Source organism: Anas acuta, chromosome W, assembly GCF_963932015.1.
Source record: "Anas acuta chromosome W, bAnaAcu1.1, whole genome shotgun sequence".
NCBI lineage: Eukaryota > Metazoa > Chordata > Aves > Anseriformes > Anatidae > Anas > Anas acuta.
This window is the reverse complement of record NC_089016.1, coordinates 26387504-26411961: the sequence shown is the minus strand read 5'-3', so window position 1 is coordinate 26411961 and position 24458 is coordinate 26387504. Positions and strand designations below refer to the sequence as shown.

Genomic DNA, 24458 nt, shown 5'->3' with positions numbered 1-24458 from the left:
CTCTTTCTTTCTCTCCCTTTTCTTATGCTTCGTCCGTCTCCAGCCGCGCCCCTCACGGAGCTACATAACCACGGATCATGGCTCCACACTCGCTTCGTACAAAAGTACGTCTTAATCACGCAACGCACAGAGTCTCATCCGACCCCCAAGGCAATACTTAATATTTCTTACCTTGGTAAGAAATACCTTGGTGCAAAGAGTTACCGGATCAATTCATAAACCCCGGAGTGCCTACCTTCTTCCTTTCCCCACTACTTCAAGGATCCTGCCTCTTTAATCAGTCTCGGGCCCTCTGTCAGCTCTCCACAGAACCACCACCACTGATGCTCAGGCGAGGATCTCAATGAAGTACTAATTTATTTGCGATTGTAATGGTGGGGCCCCACAAGTGGGAGAGCGCCTACTAGATCCAAAACACAGTTTATATACTTTTTGATGACAGGACCCTTCCCCACTGAGAGGGTAATCCAGGTTCACAGTTTATCCCATGCTTCACAAACAATGCATGGCCTTCAGTTGCCGGCCTGTTAAATTTCAAATTTCTTTTGACATTTTTACTGTTTGAAGTGGTAATGTTTCTTCACTTATCTGACTTGACACCCTGAGTTTCACCTAATTGTTCTAAGGAGTCTGGTTGTCTGCATTTTACAAGGTCGCCTGCTAAGCTTTCTTATCACTGTAAGCATATCTCAATACCACATTCCTTAACTTTAAACAATGTAACTCTGCAAAAACATTTCTATTCCCACAGTCTCAAGAAACTTCATGCATATGTAACTCTTCACCACATATAAACAAGGCAAGTGCTGTGTTGGGGTGCACACGACTTTGGTGGGTCTACCCCTCTGTGCTGCCCAGCGCTGAATAAACATACCTACTTTACAATCTTACTGATTGTGGAGTTTGCTTTCCGCATGTCAGCACGAGGGGAGGTTCAGGTTGGAAATGACTGTTATAAATGAAGTCTCAACTCAATCTGAATCTAGTAATATTTATAAAAGAAATATTTATAAAAGGTAAGTAAACAGCACTGGGTGTGCAGGGAGTCTACGCTCCACCAACACGCACACACAAATATCACAGAATCACAGAATCACAGAATCTCTAGGTTGGAAGAGACCTCAAGATCATCGAGTCCAACCTCTAACCTAACACTAACAGTCCCCACTAAACCATATCCCTAAGCTCTACATCTAAACGTCTTTTGAAGACTTCCAGGGATGGTGACTCCACCACCTCCCTGGGCAGCCCGTTCCAGTGCCTAACAACCCTTTCAGTAAAGAAATTCTTCCTAACATCTAACCTAAAACTCCCCTGGCGTAACTTTAGCCCATTCCCCCTCGTCTTGTCACCAGGCACATGGGAGAACAGGCCAACCCCCACCTCGCTACAGCCTCCTTTAATGTACTTATACAGAGCAATAAGGTCACCCCTGAGCCTCCTCTTCTCTAGGCTGAACAAGCCCAGCTCCTTCAGCCGCTCCTCATAGGACTTGCTCTCCAGGCCCCTCACCAGCTTCGTCGCCCTTCTTTGGACCCGCTCAAGCACCTCGATGTCCTTCTTGTAGCGAGGGGCCCAAAACTGAACACAGTACTCGAGGTGTGGCCTCACCAGAGCTGAGTACAGGGGGACGATCACCTCCCTAGCCCTGCTGGTCACAGTGTTTCTGATACAAGCCAGGATGCCGTTGGCCTTCTTGGCCACCTGAGCACACTGCTGGCTCATATTCAGCCGACTGTCCACCATCACTCCCAGGTCCTTCTCTGCCTGGCAGCTCTCCAACCATTCCTCTCCCAGCCTGTAGCTCTGCTTGGGGTTATTGCGCCCCAGGTGCAGGACCCGGCACTTGGCCTTGTTGAACTTCATACAGTTGACCTCAGCCCATCGGTGCAGCCTATCCAGATCCTCCTGCAGAGCCTTCCTACACCTATCAAACATTCTAAATATATAGAACATTGCTTTTACATGCTAAACCCGAGTATGCCTATACATATGTACAATCAGGAAAGGTAACAAACAATCCTTTAAGTTCCATGACTTAACTGTCTCCATTTTCCATTCCTTTTCTTGACTAGAAACAAGTCTCAATTTTCCATTCCTTTTGAACAATATGTCTCGCTTTAAGTTGTCAAGCAACTCGGCCTTCAGGCCTTATGTATCCCGTTCTTCCCAGATCGAAGAAAGGCACATCCATCTCCCTTTCAAGGCCAATAGGGCCTGGGTCAAAAGGCACGTCCAGGTCACCTGGGGGCGTAACAGCAAAAGCCTTTGATGGCAGTAGCGGCAGAGGGGCCGATGGCGTAGCAGTCGGATCAGTAAAGGAGCCCGCAGCTCCCTCACTGTTTGGCAAACCACACGTTTCTGACTGTGGTCCCACATGGCTCTTCAAGGCCTCAGAGACTGCTCGCCAGGTGCCAAGCAATCCCACTGCAACCTTGTCGTTTTTAGTTGCAGAGTCCCACACCTTGACCTCAATTTGGTCCCATGTTTCAGGATCATAAACTGTCTGATTGTTAATAAGGAGAACAAGCTGTAAGGTTACCAGGACAGTCTTTGTTCCTAAGGACGTATGATTCCCCATAACGCACAACTGCTTACCAGCGAGGGGCAGTCGTGTGTGCAAGTCCGCTTCTCTCAGCTTGAGCTTCTTCCCAGCTCCAGATACTTTCTATACGAGCTTCTTTGAGCAGTTTGCTGAGTCTGTCCAAACCTATCTTCATAAGGCGATCAATGTGCCTGTTCCCATCCTGGTCTCCGTTCTGCTAGCCTGTTCCTTTTCATTCCTTCTTGTTGCTTCTTTATTGATGACATAACTTCATCGTGTTGCCTTTTTTTTTCTTGAGGACAGGCTCCCCTCTTATACCCTTCTCTCCACAGCAGTTCTTTTCAAAACAACTTTTCATTGGTCAAACAACTTTGAATATAACAACAACAGCAAACCCCCAGAAACTTCCATGCTGTAATAGCTGGAGAACAAGCAACCTGAGACTGCATGGCATCTCCTGAATCACCCTTCTTTGTTCCCTCTATATTCTTTTACATTCCTCATGGCCTCATCATTGAGTCTGATGTTATCATCAACCTTGGGGCTTTCCGACCCCCATGACCACACTCCCACATCTCCCCCTTCTTTATTAATATCAACCATTTTCTCGATACGAATTACCACTCCATATATAACATGATGAAACATTTCTTCTCAGAAAGAGCAGTCAGGCATTGGGACAGGTTGCCCAGGGAGGTGGTGGTATCACCGTCCCTGGGGGTGTTTAAGGAAAGGTTGGACGATGTGCTTTGGGACAGGGTTTAGGGGGTGACAATAGTGGTAGGAAACGGTTTGAAGTAGGACTCCTGAAGGCATGTAACCACACTGATCTTACAGGTGGTAACGTTCTTTGGTGTTATCGCGCACCCAACACCCTCCCCCGCCCCCTCCAAAGCGGAATGGGGCGAGGCCAAGCCCCTCCCCAGCGCCCCTTCCCTCCATGTAGGCGTGGTCACCCCTCCTCTTCCGCCGTGCGGGGAGGTGGTGTCCCGGTCACGTGAGGGGGAAGCGGCCGACTTCCCTCGCCCTACTCACGTGGGGGGGGGGGGGGAAGGAAAGGTGGGGAAATTAGGTGGAAGGTTTAGCGGATGGGCGCGCGCTGCTGGTGCGTGTAGGACTGCGGCGCGCGGAGAGGGTAGAGAAAAAGAAAAAAAAAAAAGGCGGTGGGTGGGCGTGCGCGGTGTCACGTGGCGGGGAGTGCGTGGGGGTTGGGGGTAGCGGCCCGGCGCGCGCGGAGGCGAGCAGGGGTCAGTCACGTGACGGCGGTGGATGCTGCTGCTTTGTGAGCACATTGGGCAGGTACCGGCGGAGGGCGGGGGGGAGCCCGCGCGCTAAACAACTCTCCCCCCCCTTTCTTCCTCCACCGTAACCGCTGGGCGGTTCGGCAGCGCTTGGGCTTGGCCCGGCGGCTCTCGGCTCTTCGGGCCCGACCGGGGCAAAGCGGGGGCGGCGCCGCGCCGTTGCCTGCCCCCCTTCCTTTTGTGCCTCGTGGCCCCCGTGGGCCATCGGGGCCTTCTCCGCACCCGTTCTGGTGGCCTGTGCCCGGCCTCGCCTCCGTGTCGCCTTCCTTGTTTCTTTTGCTGGGTGTCCCTTTGGTGCTCAGGGGGACGGTGGTGGCACGACGAGGTGTCCCCGATCACCGGAGGGTTACCTGGGGAAGGAGTTCCGCTCGCTGGGGGTCTCCTCTGGCTTTTCACCCAGCCCCTACGTGAGGAGGGGGGGGCGGCAAGGCAGGGCTTTGCCGTCAGTCTTGCTTACGTTATAGTAAAAAAAAAAATTTACAGCAGGAAAATGAGTCCTTCTAGAAGAAGCTGGGTGGAGATCAGGCCTGCTGTGTGTGATGGTGAGGAGCTCAACTCCAAAATCTGCAATAAATAATAAAAAATAAGTGCTGCTATGCCCGTGTTGCAGTTCTAATGCACATGAGGCTTGTTCAGGGGGAGCTAGGTATGAGGTCGATCTCTTACAGGTGTGTGTGGAGGCACAGGGCTCTTGGTGGTGTTGGGAGGAGCATGCAGAGCCCTGTGAAACAGAAACTGAGGGCTTTGTGCTGGGCTCTGCCTGGGGAAGGTCGTGAGACCAGCCTGCTTTTCCATTCTCCAGCAGCACTCAGGCCCCAGTCATCTCTCAATTTGAGTGATGTTTGCTCAGAACAAAACAGCAGTTCAAGGTGATCCCCTCTGGGGTGGCTGGTGAAATGGAGGGGCCGTCCTGGTGTGAGAGCAGTGTGTTTTTTTTTTGTTTTTTTTTTTTGTCGTTCCCCCCCCCCACCAATGAGAGAAATTCGAGCTGAGTGTGAGGGAGGGGAGGGGGAGGATGTGCCAGGCCTGGCGGAACTGCACTTTCCAATGAAATGGAGCCTTGTACGGCAAAGGGCAGCAGCTCAGCTTTTTTTTTTTTTTTTCTTGTATTTACCAGGCCCTTTCAGCAATTCTTTCAGTTGTATCACGTTCTCCAGAGGAGTATGGGTTTGAATTCTTACCTGACTAATTCAGTGTTTATACCTCAGCCTGATCTTTCTATGGTGGTTTGACCTAACTTGTTGAAAGAATTTATTTTTAATCTTATCCTAGGTAACTTTGAACCAAGCTAAGCTAAATCAGTTTGTAGCATTAATGATGTTTTGGGACTCCTGGAGGGTTACACGAAGAAACTGGATTAACTGGTGTAAACTGATTTTGATGTGTAGTCTGGAAAATGGGTGAGCATTTGGTAACTTCAAGGAGGGAGGGAGGAGTGGGAATTGGGCAATCTCTGTTCTTCTTTCTTCTAGCTGCACTTCTATCTGTGTATTGATTACAAATTTGTTTATAGTAATAAAATCAAATGCAGGGAAATTCAGACATTTAGGCAGGTTCACTTGCATTGTTTTGGCTAGGCTTCAAAAAAGCTTCTGGTGCCATGAATTACAAAAGGATTTGACCATTCCAGATGGGAGTTAGATTTGCTGCTACAGTGTAGGGGAAGCTAAGAAAAATCCTATCAACAAAGTCTTGCCAGTTACTAGTATCTACTATTTCTTGGGTTTATTTTTTTTATTTACTTTTAGCTGTCTTTTTTGCAATTGTGGAAGTAATTTCTGATGTTATCTATTTCTTCCATGGACTTATGGTCCTAAATGAAGGAATCATCACATTTTTGCTCTGTTCTATTTTTGTTGCTGGTGTCCCCTAGTGATAGTGATCATAGCAGAATAATAAGCTGTTTAATAGTGCTTCAGAAATGTATGTATCATAGAATATTAATATTCTGATAATTAGCATTACTAGTAATGTTTACTTATAATTTTGGTACTGTTTAATACCATACTTGGAATAGGTTATTGGTCAAAGAGTAAGAAAATAAATATCTATCTTTTATTAATCTTTTTATCTTTGCATCTTGTTTGATAAAAAAGCACAGGAGCAGGACTCTGAAGAAGTGTGTCCTGCTTTCAGACTTGCAGCAGCCTTGTATGACCTTGGTAAAAGAGAAGCCCAGTGATTTGTCCCCTTCATTAGATGATAGATTGAAAGAAACTTGGTGTTATATTTGTATGCTTCAAAACTAGTGAATAGAAGGTGCTAGAGGAAATACAAGTAATACCTACTTCAGTGTTGTCCTTCTGCTGGAGCTTTTATTTATTTTTCTGTTGCAGTCTGCTCACTGGTAGCCCATTGCGTCCTCTTTGCTTTTCAGGGACCTAGTTTGGGCTTGTACTGTTTTTCATACAGCTTCCCTAAACAACTTATGCTCTTTAAAGTGTGAGTTGGGATGAAAGGTTGTAAAGAAGCTCCTCTGCAATTACTTAAGGTTCACATATTCCAAAAAAATGTACAAAAGGATTCTCTGCTTTGCTCTAATGTGAGAGGACGCTCTTTAATTTTGGCCAACCAACCATCAGAGCTCCCAGTCCATCCGGGGGCTCTTGCAATCTGTTTCACAAGTGTGTTCAGCCCTTTTTCCCCCCATGACTTCTCAATACTGTGAGGAGTGAACAGTGGCTGAAGACAGGCAGACTAAAGCTGATACGCTCTGCCTGAGATCTCATGGCTTGCTTTTACTGCATCTTAACTCTTGCTGAGCACGTTGTTTTGTTGGTGTTCTCTCCAGGTTGTAGAGCTGGCAAGATATAGGTTATGTGACCAACTTTGCACAGCTCCTTTGGGCAGAGTTGTTTGTAACTCTTGTAACTCTCAATTCCTTTGCAATAATTCTCTTTTGTCCAGTTGTCTTTGTGGAAGCTGCTTTAGAGACCACATTGAGATTCCTTTTGAGAAAACTATTTAATGACAGGTGTTTTGAGAGTGGTGGATAAAATAATGTAGAATAGAGCATATAGTTTTTAAAGCTTTTGTTTCCTCTCTGGTTTTAAATGTTAACTGAATCATGGCTGTTTTATGGTAAACATGGGACTGATATTTTGTATTATCACACAGTGTCTGTTGCTTTGTTCTTGGAGGCAACCACTGATTTATTTTTTCTTTGAAAATCTGTGTTTTCATCCTCACTTTTTAAAAGTGCTTATTGTCTTAGATGCTGTTTTAGCAATGTGGATGTGTGAGGCATCCCGGTGCTAAACCCTGCTCTGCTATTGGGCTGTATGTACAGCGCTGCATTTGAGAAATTGTGCTCCGTGCTTTTGAGGGGGGGTACCCCAAGGGACAGATGTCTTCTGCTGGGCTTTAATTCTAGCTTTCAGTCCCACATTCTTCAGAGCACTGACTTGTGATCCATTTTAAGATGAATATGAATGACCTGGCTTATCATTGTTAACCTTGGGTGCCTGAATGTGATGAGGAGGAGCAGTACTGTGCTTCCCGACCTTGTGTTTTGCTTCATTTTGATAGCCACTGAATGGATTTGAGTGTTTTGAATGTGGTGAGGTGCCAAGGGGTAGCTGTCTGAAATTCAGTGTTAAAATCAAAATCCAGTGTTATGAGCTTGGTGGAGGCAAGTTAACTAACATGCAGAAGTTGTTTCAATTGTTTAAGAAAAGTTTCTGGCTCCTGATACACATCCTCAACCTGTTGGGTTTCTTTGCTGCTTCTTGATGTTCAGATAACAGCCATATCCAGGAACTTCTCTTTTCATCTTAGGAAAAGATGTTATCTTTATTGAATAGGTCTCTGCTATGATTGTAAACACAAAATTGCTCGCAACTGTATACGTATACTCCAGTCTTCATTGACTACCGTTTCATCTCTTGATGTGTTGCTGGATTGAAGTCCTAATGACTCTCTCACTGCCTGGTTTAATTGCAGGAATGATTAAGCTTTCACTTTTATTTATGACTGTCTGAGCAGAGTTGCTGGAGCTTAAGAGTTGTCCCAAATGAAGCTGCTTGTGGTGTGTTTCTAATACAGCTTTCTAGTTTTAAGATTTGCTTCCTTTTTTTCTTCACCCAGCCACAGACTGGCTGAGGTTGGCAGCGAGTGTCTGGAGATGACCTGGTCCAACCCCCTGCTGAAGCAGGTCACCTACAACAGGCTGGTAGGACCACATCCAGGTGGCTTTTGAAGGTCTTCAAGCAGGGAGGCTCCACAACCTCTTGGGGTCACCTGTTCCAGTGCTCCAGCACCTGTGCAGTGAAAACCCATTTCATTTTGTGCAGACAGAGTCTCCTGTGTTCCAGCTTGTGCCCATTCCCTCTTGTTCTGGCACTGGGCACCGAAAAGAGCCTAGCTCTGTCTTTCCACCATCTCTTCAGGTTTGTGTACACAGTGATGAGATCCCCCTCAAGCTTTGCCTTCTCTGGGTTCAACTGCTTGACAAATCCATAGTCCTTTGGGCAAACCCAAGGCCATCTGTTCCTGCATGCCTTTGAGAAGGCGGCGGATTAGGGATGTAGTTTAGGAGGGGCGGAGGTAACAGTCATCCGTGACTGCTTGCAGGTTGAAAGTTGAGTGGGTGCTGGAGATGTGTGTAGGGAAATGCTGTGAAAATGCAATAAGGTATTTTAAATCAGAGTGATTTCTTTGCTTGTAAATAAGGGGTAATTGGGTGTCTTGGTGCTAGCTGTACTGAGGGCTGTAATTCATCAGTTCTGTGAGGGAAATGGGTCAAACATTTGATCATCTGGGAGTGATAATATTGACAAAGTCCCACGTATATTCTGTCTAGGAATTGCACGGATTGTAAATGAGGGTTTAATGTGCACTTAACTCACCCTAACCTTTCACAAAAGGTCTTTTTGTACTTCTGTATACTGAGCAGTCCATTTTATGAAGCTCTGTGTGTCAACGTGGTTTTTGGAATTACTTTTTAATGAGTGTAAAGCCGAAACTTTCTGGAATTAGACAAGTCCTGGTAAAATACGAGTAAACTAGATCTACCTATTTTTCCAGTTCTTGCAAATCCAGCCGTCTTCCCTCAAACCCCAAGACCCCCCCTCCCAGCTGTAGACAAAGGTTAAAACAAAGTTAGATAGCTAAAAGTATTTCATAGTTGGGGATCTTGAATCTGAGAGAAGCTGGGACAGCTCTTTTTATGCAGTCTTCTGAAACAAAACCTCGGTAAAATTTATTTTTTTGCTAGGATATTTACCTCAAATAATTATGACATCTCCCTTGCTGATTCTGTTCATTACTGGGGAGTGCTTTGAGTGCTTGAGTCATGGGAGTGAGGGAAGAGAAAATTTAACTTGTATATTTCATCTCAGTAAACAAATCCATTAAAATAAGTTGTCAATAGAAGGCATTCTAAGTTTCTGTAGTTATGAAATGACCTGCTTATTGGAAAATATGATCAAACATAGGGCAAGGAACCCCAGAACTCTCCCTTCTCAGCTGATTTTAATATCTAAGCAAAATTTGAGCATAAAAACACACTGAGTGATGCATCTTACGTTGCAGGCCAGAACAAGCAGGTTTTGAACATTGAGTCAGGCTGTGGTAACGAAAAGCTTTTCCACCTAGCAGAGGCCAAGTGGCTGTTTGGGATGGGAACCGGCTGCAGGAGAGAACAAATGGGAGAGCGTGGCAGCTGGAGCTGTCATTGGTTCCCTCATCAGGACCTGAGGGAGAGGTGGGTGGTGGGGAACTGGTTTTATGGTCATAGGTCCCTTTATCAATAGATGCTGACTGCAAGCTGACATGCGACTCTTCCGCCCCTTCCAGTTGCTGCACTGTATAAGAGAGAAGTTGGGGTCTGTTGCTGGCATGCTCTTTTGATGGTGTTTTCCTTCTGACTAAACAGGTCTTAAGGCAATGTGTTGGGGGAGAGAGGCAACAAGCGGCCTGTGGAGTGTGGGTGGACAGGAGGAGGATGTGGCTTGGGGTGGTTACGCAACAGGTTTGGGAAGGGGGAAGAGTTTGGTTTGAGCGCTGATAGGATGGGTTTCTCCTTTGATTTGCTTTGAAAACAAAATTCCTGCTTTGAGTTGCCCTGAAAGTTAGTAATGAAATAATACAGGAATAGGGAACCCTGCTGGTACACCCAGGGAGGAGGAATGGGAACCTCTTCTCTGCACCCCTTCTTACATCGGCCCAGTGAAATACTTGGTCCTGCAGCTGTGTCTCTGAATCAGAGACTCAGTAAGGTTGGAAAAGGCCTCCAGGATCAGAGGGATTTGGCCAACCTCTTTTCAGTGGTTTGTGGGGAGAGGACAAGGAGTAATGGCCACAAGATAGAGCACAGGAAGTTCCGCACCAACATGTGAAAGAACTTCTTCACAGTGAGGGTGACAGAGCACTGGAACAGGCTGCCCAGGGAGGTTGTGGGGTCTCCTCTGGAGATATTTAAGGCCCGTCTGGATGCCTACCTGGGCAGCCTGTTTTAAGGAACCTGCTTTGGCAAGGGGGTTGAACTCGATGATCTTTTGAGGTCCCTTCCAACCCCTACAATTCTGTGATCATCTGCTCCAACCACCCCCCTACCCCCAATATCCCCCACTAAACCCTGTCACTAAGCACCATGTCCAACCTTTCCTTAAACGCCCCCAGGGACGGTGATGCCACCACCTCCCTGGGCAACCTGTCCCAATGCCTGACTGCTCTTTCTGAGAAGAAATGTCTCCTCATTTCCAACCTGAACCTCCCCTGGTGCTACTTGAGGCCATTCCCTCCAGTCCTATCCCTGGTTAGCTGTGGGAAGAGGCTGACCCCCAGCTCCCCACACCTTCCTTTCAGGTAATTGTAAGAGAGTAATGAACTGGTGTTGCTCAGTGTGTAGCAGCTGGACTGCAGTAATGCCAGCTGGAAAGTTAAGGGCTTGGTTTGCACCTTATTTCTCCTGGTACTCCTGTAAGTGCATTTTTGTTCTGCTTTTGTCTGTGTAGTGCAGCACTGAGTTGCCTTTTTCCTAGAAGCTTGTATATGAACAGACATACTGTGAAATACATCATTCATATATATATATATATATATATATATATATATATATATATATATATATATATAAAAGATAATATTTGTTTTCTTTTGAGGGAGAAATGTTGAAAGGGAAAGGATAAGCTCTCTCTCCTGGCATTCTCGTGGTGGGGAAAGCCATCTCTATTTAGAGACTGACTCGCATAGTCCTTCTGTTTACTATGCTGAGACCTTAACCACCTCTTACGTTTCCTGAAGAATCTCAACTTTGTACTTTGGAACTTCTCTGCCAGGTGAAGTGACCTCACATAAGCAGAGCTCAAATTGCAAAGCTTTGCCAAAATGCATATCTAAATGATATCTGCTTTATTCTAGTTGAGGTCTAAAAACATCCAGCTGAAGGCAATGCATGAAAGACAGAAAATAGAGCTTTACATTAAGCTGTTTTTTCCAAAGGTGTGTTGGGATATATTTATACCAGTATGGGATTTTAGGACTAGAGAAGAGGGGAGCTCTGCTGTCTTGAAATCTCAAAGACCAGTTGGGAAGTGGCGTGCTTAACTCTTCCAGGGCCTATTTTAAATTGAATTTCCAAGTGGTTCAGCTTCTGGGATGTATCAGAGTCTGTGAAAATATTGACCTGCTGTATTTAGCATCTACTCCTTTGTTTCAGATGTTGTAATATTTTTGAAATGACCAAAATTAAGAAAAAAAGTGGAAGGAAGACATTGATTTATTTTTTTCTAAGGCTGTATAAAATGAAGACTCTTATGCTTAGGACAGGTGTAAAAAAATTTCCATGATGCCAGGAATATTTTCCAACTGTATTTAAATCCAAAACATTTTGGCTCCAAGAATCTGAAAGCTAACTAAAACACTATTGTACTGTGCTGTAACTGAAACCAAAGGTAATAAAAAAAAAAAAATAGAACAAGTATTAAATTGTGCCTTTAAAATGCCTATTTTTGTGATGACAAAAGGTGGTTTCTGGTAATGAGGATTACACTTTTTTTGAACTTAGGCTTTCAAATCTTATGCAGCAATTGGATGTTTGAAGATTTGGGAAGTTTGGCCAAGGAAATGCTTCTTTACAGTGAAAGAATTTTAGATTGACATCAGTATACTTTAGCTTTTAAACAACAACTTGTATTTCACTATGTTGAAATCTCCACTGACAAGTGAGACCCGGATAAACATTGGATTATTTTTAGTTGCCTATAAACTAAAATTACAGCCTGTTATGGATCCACGAGTGTGTAAGGTTGATTTTTGACTCTTCAGGCTTAATCCTAATTTTTCTTCTGACCCAATTCAGTTGCATTCTTTGGGCTATGTTTTACTTTTTTAATTTGATGGGGATTGTGACAATTCAACTGGACAAAGGTTTTTGTTGTCAAAAGTTCTTGCACATTTGAATGTATGTTAATGCCTAACTCATGTGGAAGGCCTTACTCTTGAAGCTTCACATTCTGGGAATTTTCTGGCTTTTATTCATCATGTGTAGAATATTGAACAACTTAAGGGAACTTCACTTGAATCATTTTATGTCTCTGGCTTTGGGAACAAGATAATCTATTTAAACATGCTTTTCTTGTCTTCTTTTTCTGAAAAAAAAAAAATCTGGAAAGGGCATAATGTTTCTGTTGGATGTGTTCATAACTCTTCAAATGGCTTGCATGAATAAGTGGAAGTAAAACTTATTTCTCCTTAAAATTGCTGTTCTCAGGTGCTGTATTGAGTGACGTTTAAATGCAACGTATTGAGAGTGGCTTCATCGCATTCAACCATTCTTGTATTCGATCCTGGGGAGAAATTTCCTGTGATGTAGCTGTGATCTCACAGAAACTTCTATGACAACCAATCTGAAAAACTCAAGATTCTTTTTGGGCACATCAGAACTCTGTATGCTAATACCTTCTTCCCTGGAGTTTTAGAGCACAGCAGAAGGGTTGGCAAGTATTGTTGTCCAGGTTTTAGACAAGGGAAAGCGAAGGGACCAAAATGGCAATACCTGCATGTCTGAGGCCCCCATCCTTGTGAACACCCCCAAACCCATGCAGGTGCCCAAGTGGTGATGGTGAGTGGCATTTTAGCAGTTCACTTGCTGCTGATAGCAACTTTGGGTGAATGCTGCCCTCTTAGATGAGTGGGCTTTTCAGGGTTCTTGCTGTTATCAGAGGAGGAATGTGAAATGGTGAGTTGCTGTGTTGGTTTTTTTTGCTCTTAATTATGACTTATGTTCACCTTGTACCCATGTGTCAGCTTCTCCTCACTAGTTTTCAAAAACCCATGTTTTGCACAGCGTGCTCATTGAATATGAAAACAGCCCTCGTGTTAAATTGAGACCATCTTTAAAATGTTCTGCATTTTAAACTTGCCTCCTGTTGCTTTCTTAATTTATTTACAGTGTCATGGCTTTTACAGAAAGTAACAGTCCCCTGTTGTGCTAGGATTTCTACGTAACATTCTGTAAATGGCTGAAAATTATTATTGTGATTAAACAACTGTTACTTAAGCTTGTAATGCAACTTCTAAAACTTGTAATGTTTTATCTTGCTTATCCCTTGCTCATCCCTTGCTTGCCACTCACATCCATACAGCTTTTTGTTTTGTTAGGGTGAAATTGGTGTTTACAACACATCTGCTGAAATGGTTTAAGCCTTTAAGGCTGTCACTGCCAAAGCATTTGTTCAGTAGTGTTTTTATAAGTACAGTGTAATCGCTAAAGCTGATAGTTGTAATATTTTAATGCTGCTGTTAGAGTTGTATGCTGCAATTAAGTGTGTGTATTCCAGATGCAATCTCAGGGCTCACATGTGCGCTAAGGGTGAGGTGCTGCAATTAATATAAATAAGCTAGCTGGTTCAGAAACTGAGATGTGAAGAGCCCACTTCTGTCAAAAGTGACTTGATCTTGCAGCACAGTGCTTGGTCTCTTGGATGGTTGGTAAAATAGACAGGTAGCTAATGCCTTCTGAGGATATTCCAGAAAACACATTTTGGGGGTTTCTAATGTGTTGTACAGTGAGAAGTTGGCATACCTCTGCAGAACCAGGGGCTGTTTAGTACAGCACAGTGATAAATGACCCTGCGAAATACGAGAAGACACATTTGAAATAGAAAGTAAGCTTTATGAAAACAAGTGAATAAATTAATGCAAAAACAGATTTCTTAATGGTCCATTGATAGGAAGGATGTTCTGGAAGGAAGAAAAACATGTTTTTCAAAATCATAAGAGATTCTGTGCAGATTCACCTGTATTATAAACTGGTGTAGCTCTGGGAGGTTTAGTGAGGGGAGTGAGAGCCTCCTGCTGCTGGCAGAAAGTGAGTGGCAGCCAAGCCAGGTAAAATAAATAAAAATAGTGGGAGACTAGAACAGTGAGTGTGGGGCTGAAAGACAGCTAAAAGACTCCCAAAGGATGTGTTTTTTTTTTTCCAGTTTGATCAAACAACCATGAGTTTTCATCAAGTTTTTATGCACAGTAAAAGCTTAAGATGGTTAAGGAAGGGAACTTTCAATGCTGTCTTAAAACTATTGCTTCTTCTTTCCAGAATTTTTTATTCCAGATGGTAGAACTTTTTACTGTTATTTTATTGTTTGAGTGACGTATGGTATATGTCAGTCAAAAGTTTTTATTTTGGTGGATTCTTATCTTGCTTAAGATGAACCCTGTGAAATATGATCTTGGGGAAGTTACAGGAAGATATTCAGGAATATCCTGCTATATTTAAAGGATTTTTATGTCAGTGAGACTTCTGGTTTATATTGTTTTTGTCAATGCGAGTGTCCACAAGTATCAGTCTTGCAGTTTTTTCCCTGAGGATCTAGTTCAAGAAGCAGGGCTTGGTAGAAGCATAGGAATGGTATCTGAGCTCTTCAGTGTTGCCAACAAATCTCTGAAAGTAGGCTCCAAAATCTGATATTGGGAGGTTTTAACGCCTTTTCAGAGGAGCAGCCTTACGGGTTACTTCGTGCATTTGCTTTTATTTCATTTGTGGCTTGTAATCTAACCATTGCTTTTTGTAGTGCTGTAATGTGATCTGATGATGGTGTTGCAAGTCAGAATTGCCCCCTCCCCTTCCAGTTCGCTTCGTGGTGGCACTCCCTACTTTGTTCCTCAGTGTCTGTCATATTGTGAAACAACTTGGTGCCATTCTTTGAGGCAGTTGAATACATTTCCACCAGTTTGAGGATGTCATAAATGTCTCAACTCCTACTTGGCTATTTTTAGCCCTGCTGCTTGTATCTGTTTCTATTCAGAGAATTCCTTTGGAAGCTGTTCCAGGAGAAGCGCAGTGCAGTGATGTGGGAGGGAGCCAGGGAAGAAGGGAGTGAGGTTGTGATTTTACCATGCCCTGCACCTAGTGCCGCTTTCTGTGTGCCACCGTGGTGATGGGACCCTGTTCAGAGCAAATGCTGGGGTCTGCATGGTGGCCTGTCTCCCAGCTCGTGTTAGCTGTTGATTTCTGCTGCTTGGAGCACCTGGCTTTCAGCCTGAATCTTATGGGGCTGTTTGAATGTGTAAAATGGGGTTAATCTGGGGGGGGCTGTGTAGATATGGGTGGTTATACCAGAGCAAATCGCTGCAATACACCTTTTTTAGTTCAGTAGCCAAAGCTGTACCCCGGCAGTTCAGCATCTTTAGTTCTGGTACCAGTTTAAACTATGATTAACTTTCCTAGTAAGTTGTTTTTTTGTTGTGTGATTTAATAGCTGACATTTTGTTTCTGCTGTTGCGTGGATTACTCATCTTGTGGGTATAGCTAACCTGGTGGTAATGGTAGTGATTGATAGGAGATTCACTGAAAGCTTGGTTTTAACTCCTGTGCCTTCCAGTTGGTGGGACTGACAGATGCAAGCCTGACATGTCCTTGATGCATGCACATGTCTAGTGTTGTACATACTTATGTAAACCACAGTTAAACTGTTCTGAAAGTATCTTCCTGACACTGTTACTAGAGGTGTGGGGAACAGGGGTTTTGAGACAAGTCAGTTGCGGTTAATAGAAGAATACATACCACGGTGCAGCTTTAGTGGTCAACACCAGTCTTATTTGAAGTACTTTGGCTGCTTAGATACTTTTTTTTTCCTTGTGGTATTGATAGCTTAACCAGAGCGTGACCTGAGATCATATGTCCTTTCCATGTAGTCTTTGAAGAGAACATCCATAACTTGTTTGTTCATACTCTACAGCTATCTCCTCACCTCTGTGCGTGTGTCCTGAGTTCACCCAGGCTTCTAGCTGACCCCTGAGCTCATTTCAGAGAAAGCTGTACAAATTATTAGTCTGCAGTAAGCCACCTTTGGTGGAAGGAGCCATGTGAAGATCTTCCAAGGCAGCCAGCCCTGTCTTGCAAGACAAATGTCTGGCTTGCCACTTCTTCCCCATGCAGGGCCTGCACTGAGTTAATGAGCTGGTGGAGGAAGCAAGCCTTTCCAAGGTAGGGCTGTTGGTAGAGGAGGGATGGATATTACATGTTTGGCCTGTGAAAGGGAAATATTAAGATGACCAGATGACTTCTAGATAGATGTATGCTGCGGTAGGCAAACTGTCCTGATGTTGGTTGGTAATACCTTCCTTTCCTATTTGATAAAAGCACCTCCAAAGATTTATAAGGTCCTTCTTCACAACAAGTGAATGCTAACAAGCATCCAGGAGGCTGGGCATCAAGGATTGCTCCTCAGGAAAGGTGATACATGTCTGTTTTCCCACTGATGATCCAAAGACTGTATACAGTATAAGATTGTGATATATAAGGCTTTAAACTAGGTAAGAAGGGGGATGGGGATGAAATAAGGATCGAAGACAAACAAGTGTGGAAGAAGACCGGCCTGGCTGAACAGAGTTGTGGCTTGAGCTTAGAAAGAAAAAAGAGGGTTTATGACAGAGGGTGGGCCACTCAGGAGGACTATAAGGATGTTGCGAGGCTGTGCAGGGACAAAATTAGAAAGGCCAAAGTTCACCTGGAGCTCAATCTGGCTACTGCTGTTAAAGATAACAAAAAATGTATTTATAAATACATGAACACAAAAATGAGGACTAAGGAGAATCTCCATCCTTTACTGGATGCAGGGGGAAACCTAGTTACAAAAGATGAGGAAAAGGCTGAGGTGCTTAATGCCTTCTTTGCTTCAGTCTTTAGCGGCAAGACTAGTTGTTCTCTAGATGCCCAGTACCCTGAGCTGGTGGAAGGGGAGCAGGATGTGGCCCTCACTATCCATGAGGAAATGGTTGGTGACCTGCTACAGCACTCAGATGTATGCAAGTTTATGGGGCTGGATGGGATCCACCCAAGGGTACTGAGAGAACTGGCAGAGGAGCTGACCAAGCTGCTTACCATCAGTTATCAGCAGTCCTGGGTATCGGGGGAGGTCCCAGTTGACTGGCAGCTAGCAAATGTGATGCCCATCTACAAGAAAGACCAGAGCGTAGACCTGGGGAACTATAGGCCTGTCAGTTTGACCTCAGTGCCAGGGAAGCTCATGGAGCAGATCCTCTTGAGAGTCATCACGCAGCACTTGCAGGGCAAGCAGGTGATCAGGCCCAATCAGCATGGGTTTATGAAAGGCAGGTCCTGCTTGACGAACCTGATCTCCTTCCATGACAAAGTGACACGCTGGGTGGATGAGGGAAAGGCTGTGGATGTGGTCTACCTTGACTTCAGCAAGGCTTTTGACACCGTCTCCCACAGCATTCTCCTCAAGAAACTGGCTGCTCTTGGCTTGGACTGGCGCACGCTTCGTTGGGTTAGAAACTGGCTGGATAGCCGGGCCCAAAGAGTTGTGGTGAATGGAGTCAAATCCAGTTGGTGGCCAGTCACTAGTGGCATTCCCCAGGGCTCGGTACTGGGGCCGGTCCTCTTTAATATCTTTATCGATGATCTGGATGAGGGGATCGAGTGCACCCTCAGGAAGTTCGCAGATGACACCAAGTTAGGTGCGTGTGTCGACCTGCTCGAGGGTAGGAAGTCTCTGCAGGAGGATCTGGATAGGCTGGACCGATGGGCTGAGGTCAACTGCATGAAGTTCAACAAGGCCAAGTGCCGGGTCCTGCACCTGGGGCGCAATAACGCCAAGCAGAGCTACAGGCTGGGAGATGAGTGGTTGGAAAGCTGCCTGGCGGAAAAGGACCTGGGAGTATTGGTGGACATCAAGGTGCTCGAGTGAATCCAGAGAAGGGCAACAAATCTGGTGAGGGGTCTGGAGAACAAGTCTTATGAGGAGCGGCTGAGGGAGCTGGGCTTGTTCAGCCTGGAGAAGAGGAGGCTCAGGGGCGACCTTATCACTCTCTATAAGTACCTTAAAGGAGTCTGTAGTGAGGTGGGGGTTGGTCTATTCTCCCATGTGCCTGGTGACAGGGCGAGGGGGAAGGGGCTAAAGTTGCACCAGGGGAGTTTTAGGTTGGATATTAGGAAGAACTTCTTCTTTACTGATATGGTTGTGAGGCATTGGAATGGGCTGCCCAGGGAAGTGGTGGAATCACCATCCCTGGAGGTCTTTAAAAGGCGTTTAGATGTTGAACTTAGTGATATGGTTTAGAGGAGGACTGGTTAGTGTTAGGTCAGAGGTTGGACTAGGTGATCTTGGAGGTTTCTTCCAACCTAGACAATTCTGTGAACATGTTTAAAGTATCAGTGGACAGCCATGAGCAGAGAGCCTGAGATAAGTGTTGAACTTGTTCAGAGTGTGTCCACAGCTACTTAATATTTTGCTTCCTGTCAAACACTTTGTCAGGTGTTTGAGTTACCCCTCTGATTCAAAGATCGAAGCTGAAATCTCCTGAAGTGGTATATTCTTTATTGCAGCACTGGATGCACGGGGGGATCTCTCCACCTATCATGTATACCCAAAGCGGAGAGCAGTCTTGAACTTATACAATCAAGCTATTAATATTCTATAAGTGCCTATACATATTCATCACCTATCCCCACCTTCCCTTGCTTCTCATGCTAATTAGCCTTTTGGCACCTTGCGCCTGCGTAGAGCCTCCCAAGAATTGTGGGCAGGGGTCTTTGGGAGGAAGACCCCGAGTCTTCCTCACAGTGTACTTTTCACCTTTGGTCAGGAATCTGCTGAATTGGCACGTTTCTTAATTGCAAAAGCTGGTTGTTGCTAATTCTTCCGTTTGTTGTATCTTTATAATGAATTCCAATGTCCAGTTTTGAGATTTATAGTCCTTACATTTGTTTCTCTGTCCGACTGCCGCTTCCTTATCATGAGTTCCAGTGTCTTGTTTCGATATATACAGTCTTTGGGGGATTGTCCTTGCCTCCCCAATGCCTCCTTAATCACCTCTTTGACTGTGTCTGTCAAAATGTGGTGATCCCAAGGCCTGTTTGTTCAGGCCTTTTGCAGACACACAAGTTAGACCACCCAAAGGGACTGTGAAACAGCTTGGCTTTGGTGAAGGTATTCATGAAACTGGAGAAACACTGTGTTCCTGTTCAGATCATACTACGGTTGGTTCCTGGTAAAGGCAAGCCTTTTCTTCTTAAATATGGAAAAGTTCATGGAAATACATTTTTCCTCAGGTTCTGTTGAACGGTTTAACTATCACGTTGAACGAGATGCTCTGTTTTTGTTTTTTTTAATTTTGGCCAACAAAAATATATTTCTAAACTGAAGATCATAACAGGGTTAATTGTCTTTTTGATATCTAGGTAAGGTTCCTAAGCGCTGGGGATCAGTGTTTGAACAGTGGCAGCTTGTTGCAACTTAGGTTTCAGATATATACCGCTTTTGAAGGCTAGTGACCGGTTTGGTACTGAGCACATCCTTGTCTGTGTAATCACAGTGGTTTGCTCAGTTTTCATTTGAGCATTATTGTGCCCTGAGCTCAGCAATACCAAACTTGTGCCAGAGCAATTTGCTCTGCTAGGTTGTGCGCTGGGGCTGCAGTAAAAAAGACTTTGCAGCTTTGTGTGTCTTTGTCTTTGGTTCCATAAATTTGCAGTTTTACTTCCCAGTGTCATGGGGACAGAAACTTGGCAGTTGACTGTGGCTGTTCTGAGATCTGTTTTCAGTTATCAGAGCTGCTAAAAGCTATATATTCATCAGGTAGTTTTGTGTTAGGTGCCACAGAAACATGGGGGAATAAGAAATTGCTTTTTTTCCAAGTGTTTTTAGTGATGGAGGATAAATTGAAATGAAAGCTGACTGTCACAGACAAGATAGCACTGGTGTGTGTGTAGGGAGGTTGGGTTTTTCTTTTATGAACACCTACAACAAAAGTGTGTTTAAAGCAGAGTAATAGGTAGTTTGGTAAATGGTTTCTGTTAGTATGAGGGAGAACAGAAAACACAAACCCTGTCTACAGAGCCTGGATTTAAAGGCAAGGATCAGCATTTCTCTTGCAAATGAGGGATGAGGAGTTGAGTGGGTGTTGGCAGTGACCTCCTTAAATCTCTCCTACACCTATAATGATAGGGAAGAGACAAACAGTCTGGTTTGTGAATATGATGTTTACATTAGTGTTCTGAGTGGGTACCAGTGTGGTGAAATTCTAGTCATCAAAACAGGACAGGAGAGAGCATAGAAATTGAAGGAGTCCTATAGCTGGAGCTGGAATCCCAGCAGAGTAGCAGATAAAGTCTACGTTAAAGACCTGGAAAAATCTGGGAGATGTAATCTGCAAGTACAAATCTAGACAGACCATTGTCAACTCGTAAGAATGTGTTTTTTTTTTTTTTTTTTTAATCTACTCTATTCCCTCTTCTTACTCTAAAGACTGTGATAAATCTAATAATAGGATTTTTAAGCTGCTTCCTCAGGAATCTTGTCTTTACAAGAGTTTCTGGTAAAGGCAAGTAAGCTGAAGCTACTGCATTTATGTTATCTGGGTATTCAATCAGAGCCATATCTTAACTCATGCTTTTTTTCTTTCAGATTTTCTATTTTGTACATACATTGTTTTGTATATACTGTATATGATGACTTCGGTGGGCAGTGAACGTCCCCGGGGCACTCGGGACAAAACGCAAATTTCAACCACACAGCCAATACAACAACAGAAACAAGTAGTACAGGTACGTGCCACTGTATAATGATCTTTGAATTCAAAGCAAGCATGTGGAAGAAGTGCATATCATTACAAGTCAGTAAAAACTAAGAAAAGATGGAAAAATTAAAGACTTATTTGGAAGAGTGTGTTTGAAATTTCACTTCAATTGCTTAGTAATCTACCGCAGCCTTAATTTGTTCCTGTATTTGTCTCTACACGAGTATTGTTTTTCAGCAATATTTCCCATCAGTGAGGAATTCTGTGCCTATGCTTGTCAGGATTTTTGTTCTGTGACCTTGGTGTCCTCAGATTTTTCTCCTCTGTATGCTAGTCTCATGATGCTAGAAGATCTCTGGTTGATACAGGTGTTTGGGTGCGTGGGAGAAACTTTATTAGATACATGCTGTGTTCTACAGCATGATTCAATCTATCTGCAAGTCACAGAATTGCTTGCAATGTCTTCACAGAAAGCGAAGTGAAAATCATCAGTGGATTAAAAAGTATTTTTGAGTATCTGAGATTAGCTCATTGTCTTGATTTTTTTTCAGCAGCAGAGTAGTTAATTTGTGTACTTATCTGGGTTGGCAAGTTCTTCCGCCAGTTCTCTCAGTTCACTTCAGTAAGAAATTACACTGCAGATATTTTCCATTGTGTATGGATAATAAGTACACCATTTTATTATCAGATCTGGGCCTATTACTTTCACTTAGCTTTGTGTTTTGCACATTTCTCTTTTTTTGGGAGTTCAAAGTTGTTAATTGAGAATAACCTTCCCTAACACTGCAAAGATCATGTGTCTTGTAAGGTTGAGTAATGTTTTATACTATTTTATAGGTTAATAAAGTATTATGAAGATAGTGTCTTAAACAAAGAACAACCAGTTGCTGGGGTGGGACAACTTCTTGTGACAATGATTTGGTGTTTGTGTAATAAAACCATCTTTGTTTTTCTTTTGGGTCTTTAGTTTTGTATGAGTGTAGTCCACTGGCATAAACATTAGCGAATTTCCAAGCTCTCTGCTTACACAGGAAAATTGAAGGTACCGTCAGACACTTCATATTGTTATAAAATTGGTGCATTTCTGTCTAATGTGGACTTTAAAAAAAAAAAAGTCATTAATAAATGAATCTTAATGACTTCCTGTTTCTGGTCAAATATGTGGTCATGTCTGTACGGAAATTGTGTTGTCTGAATTTTTCTTCTCTGGATATCTGTAAAGGAAATGTCTTGAGTTGAAAAATTACAGTGGGCCTGAGGAGACTGAGCAAAAGGTTGCAGTAAGGCATGAGTCCTGAATGTGGTGGACATTTTCCTCTTTGTTCTCTGAGCTCGTAGTGGACACCAAGCAAGGGATTCTTTGTGCAGGGCCTGGAGGCTTCTGTGGTGGTATAGTGCTCTGGGTAGCGCAGGGCTTGGGGCTGGGAACTCCAGGGTAGTCTCTCTGTGTTACCAGCTGATGTAGGAAGCTGTCGGTACGGTACTTGGGAAATGTAAAATAGCAAGGTGTGCTTAACTCTGTTACGAACACTAATTGTCTTTGAATGTTGCCTCTCAGCGTGGCAAATGTCACTTCCCTCAAGGATCTGGGACAGCTGCAGTAACTCCACCATACACCATCAGCTGCTTATTTGCTGAGGAATAATTTTTAGATTCTTCTCAGCATTTGTACTTAGTGACCTTCTCCAGAGCTTGTATTTGTGGTAAACTCCAACAGCAAAGCAGGGTGGGGCTGAATCAAACTCCTGAGGCTCAGAACATGTTGGTATTCTCTGAAATGATACTCTGGAAGGTGAGGTTCAGTCAGCTGTCCGGGATGAATCCTTTTACTCAAGAATTTCAGTGGATGAAGTGATCCCTTTCTTAATGAAGTATTTTGCAGCACACAAACACGCATTTTGGGTCTTAGCTCTTCAATATCAGCTTTCTCCAGCAAGAGACAGACATCTTTACTATTTGAGCAGAAATCAAATTAGGTTCAGGATCATGTAACATACAGTTATCTTCGGCATTTTCATGGGAACCCAGTTCAAGTGGACTAAAAATGCCATGCTTTGAAGAGTAGCTGTATCTGCTGAGACATTAGTGGGTGTTGAGTTGCTTTCTGTGTGGGGCAACCATAAACATATTAGGATTTGTTTTACTGCATCCATCCTTTTTAGTCTGACAACTGGAGAAGCTGCAAGTGTGCCTTTGTGGTCCAGAAATGTTACATAGGCATTGAATTGTGGTGGTTTTACTTGGGTGGGCATCTGTGTTCCTCCATGGCTGCGCTCTCGCCTCCCTCTCTTCAAAGGGGAAGGGGGAGAAAATACAATGAAAAGGGCTCAAGAGTTGAGATAAGGATGGGGAGATCGCTCAACAACTATCATGATGGGCAAAAAAGTCTCAGAGTAGGGAGATAAGATTAATTGCCTATTACTAACAAGCTAGAGAAGTGAGAATCAGAGGAAAGAAACCAAAAATGCCTTCCCCCCCATCTGCCCTCTTTCACCTCCTTCCCCTAGGCATGGGGGAATGGGAGTTGTGGTCAGTCTATAGCACTTTGTCTCCCCTGCTCTTTCTTGGTCACTCTCATCCCCTGTGCTGTGGGGTCCCTCCCATGGGATGCAGTCCTTGCCGAACTGATCCTGCATGGGCTTCCCATAGGCAGCAGCTCTTCGAGATCTGCTCCAGATATGGGTCCGTACCACGGGGTCCATCCCTCAGGAGCAAACTGCTCTAACCTGGGTCCCCCACGAGCAGCAGCTCCTGCCAGGTTACCTGCTCCTGTGTGGGCTCCTTTCCACGGGCTGTAGCGTGGAACCCTGCTCTCCACTGTGGTACTCCATGGGCTGCAGGGGGGCATCCTGCTTTGCTATGGTCCTCACCACAGGCTGCAGGGGATTTCTGCTCTGGTGCCTGGAGTACCTCCTCCCCTTACTTCTTCACTGACCTTGGTGCTCGCAAGGCTGTTTCTCACTCCTCTCTCACTCTCCCAGATGCTGTGTAGCAAAATTTTTCTTTTTTTTTTTCCCCCCCTCTTTCCTAAATTTGCTCTCAGAGGCTCAAAAACATCACTTACTGGCTCGGCTTTGGTCAGCAGTGGGGCCCTTACCTGACATGGGGTAGCTTCTTCTCACAGAAACCACCCCTATGGCCCCCTGCTACCAAAACCTTGTCATGTAAACCCACTACGCAAATATAAATAGCAAGATCCTTTACTAATTTTCAGAGATGAGTGTTAGTGCAGCTATTCATAGGCAGAGTCTTGAGGTGCAACCCTGTCTTCTTTGAAGTGCTTATAAATCTATGGTCACATTCTTGGGGGAGTCATGGAAGGTGATGTGAGTGGGCATCATCACAGATGGGGTTAATTTAGGAAAATGTGCTTTTTATGATAAAACTAACTTTGGAGTGATAGTTGCTAAATAAAAGTAGGAGTAAAATATCAAAATATAGGCTTCCATAGTAAATTTAATTTTATTATGTAGTTATCTATGTAATGGCCTGTAACTGGTTTAAGCATCAAAACCAAGTGTTGAAATTGCTTCTGTTCTAGTAAACTTCTTTTTAATGTAAAATGAATGTAGAAGAGCAAGTGTTAATCCCTTCCTTGTAGCACCTCAGTGTTTGTTGCGTTCTCT

At 44.1% G+C, this 24458-nt stretch overlaps 1 protein-coding gene across 9 annotated transcripts in view; it reads left to right on the top strand.

The window, feature by feature from the left end:
* The first annotated feature begins 4329 nt into the window (after positions 1-4329).
* The window catches only part of LOC137846700 (ubiquitin-associated protein 2-like), a 115047-nt gene continuing 94918 nt past the window's right edge, over positions 4330-24458 (top strand). For all 9 annotated transcript variants that reach the window (XM_068664785.1, XM_068664784.1, XM_068664778.1 and 6 more), the window contains exons 1-2: positions 4330-4388; positions 20721-20860. In XM_068664785.1, the coding sequence (XP_068520886.1) occupies positions 4337-4388; positions 20721-20860 (192 nt within the window). In that variant the 5' untranslated portion in view covers positions 4330-4336. The remainder of the gene's footprint in view (positions 4389-20720; positions 20861-24458) is intronic.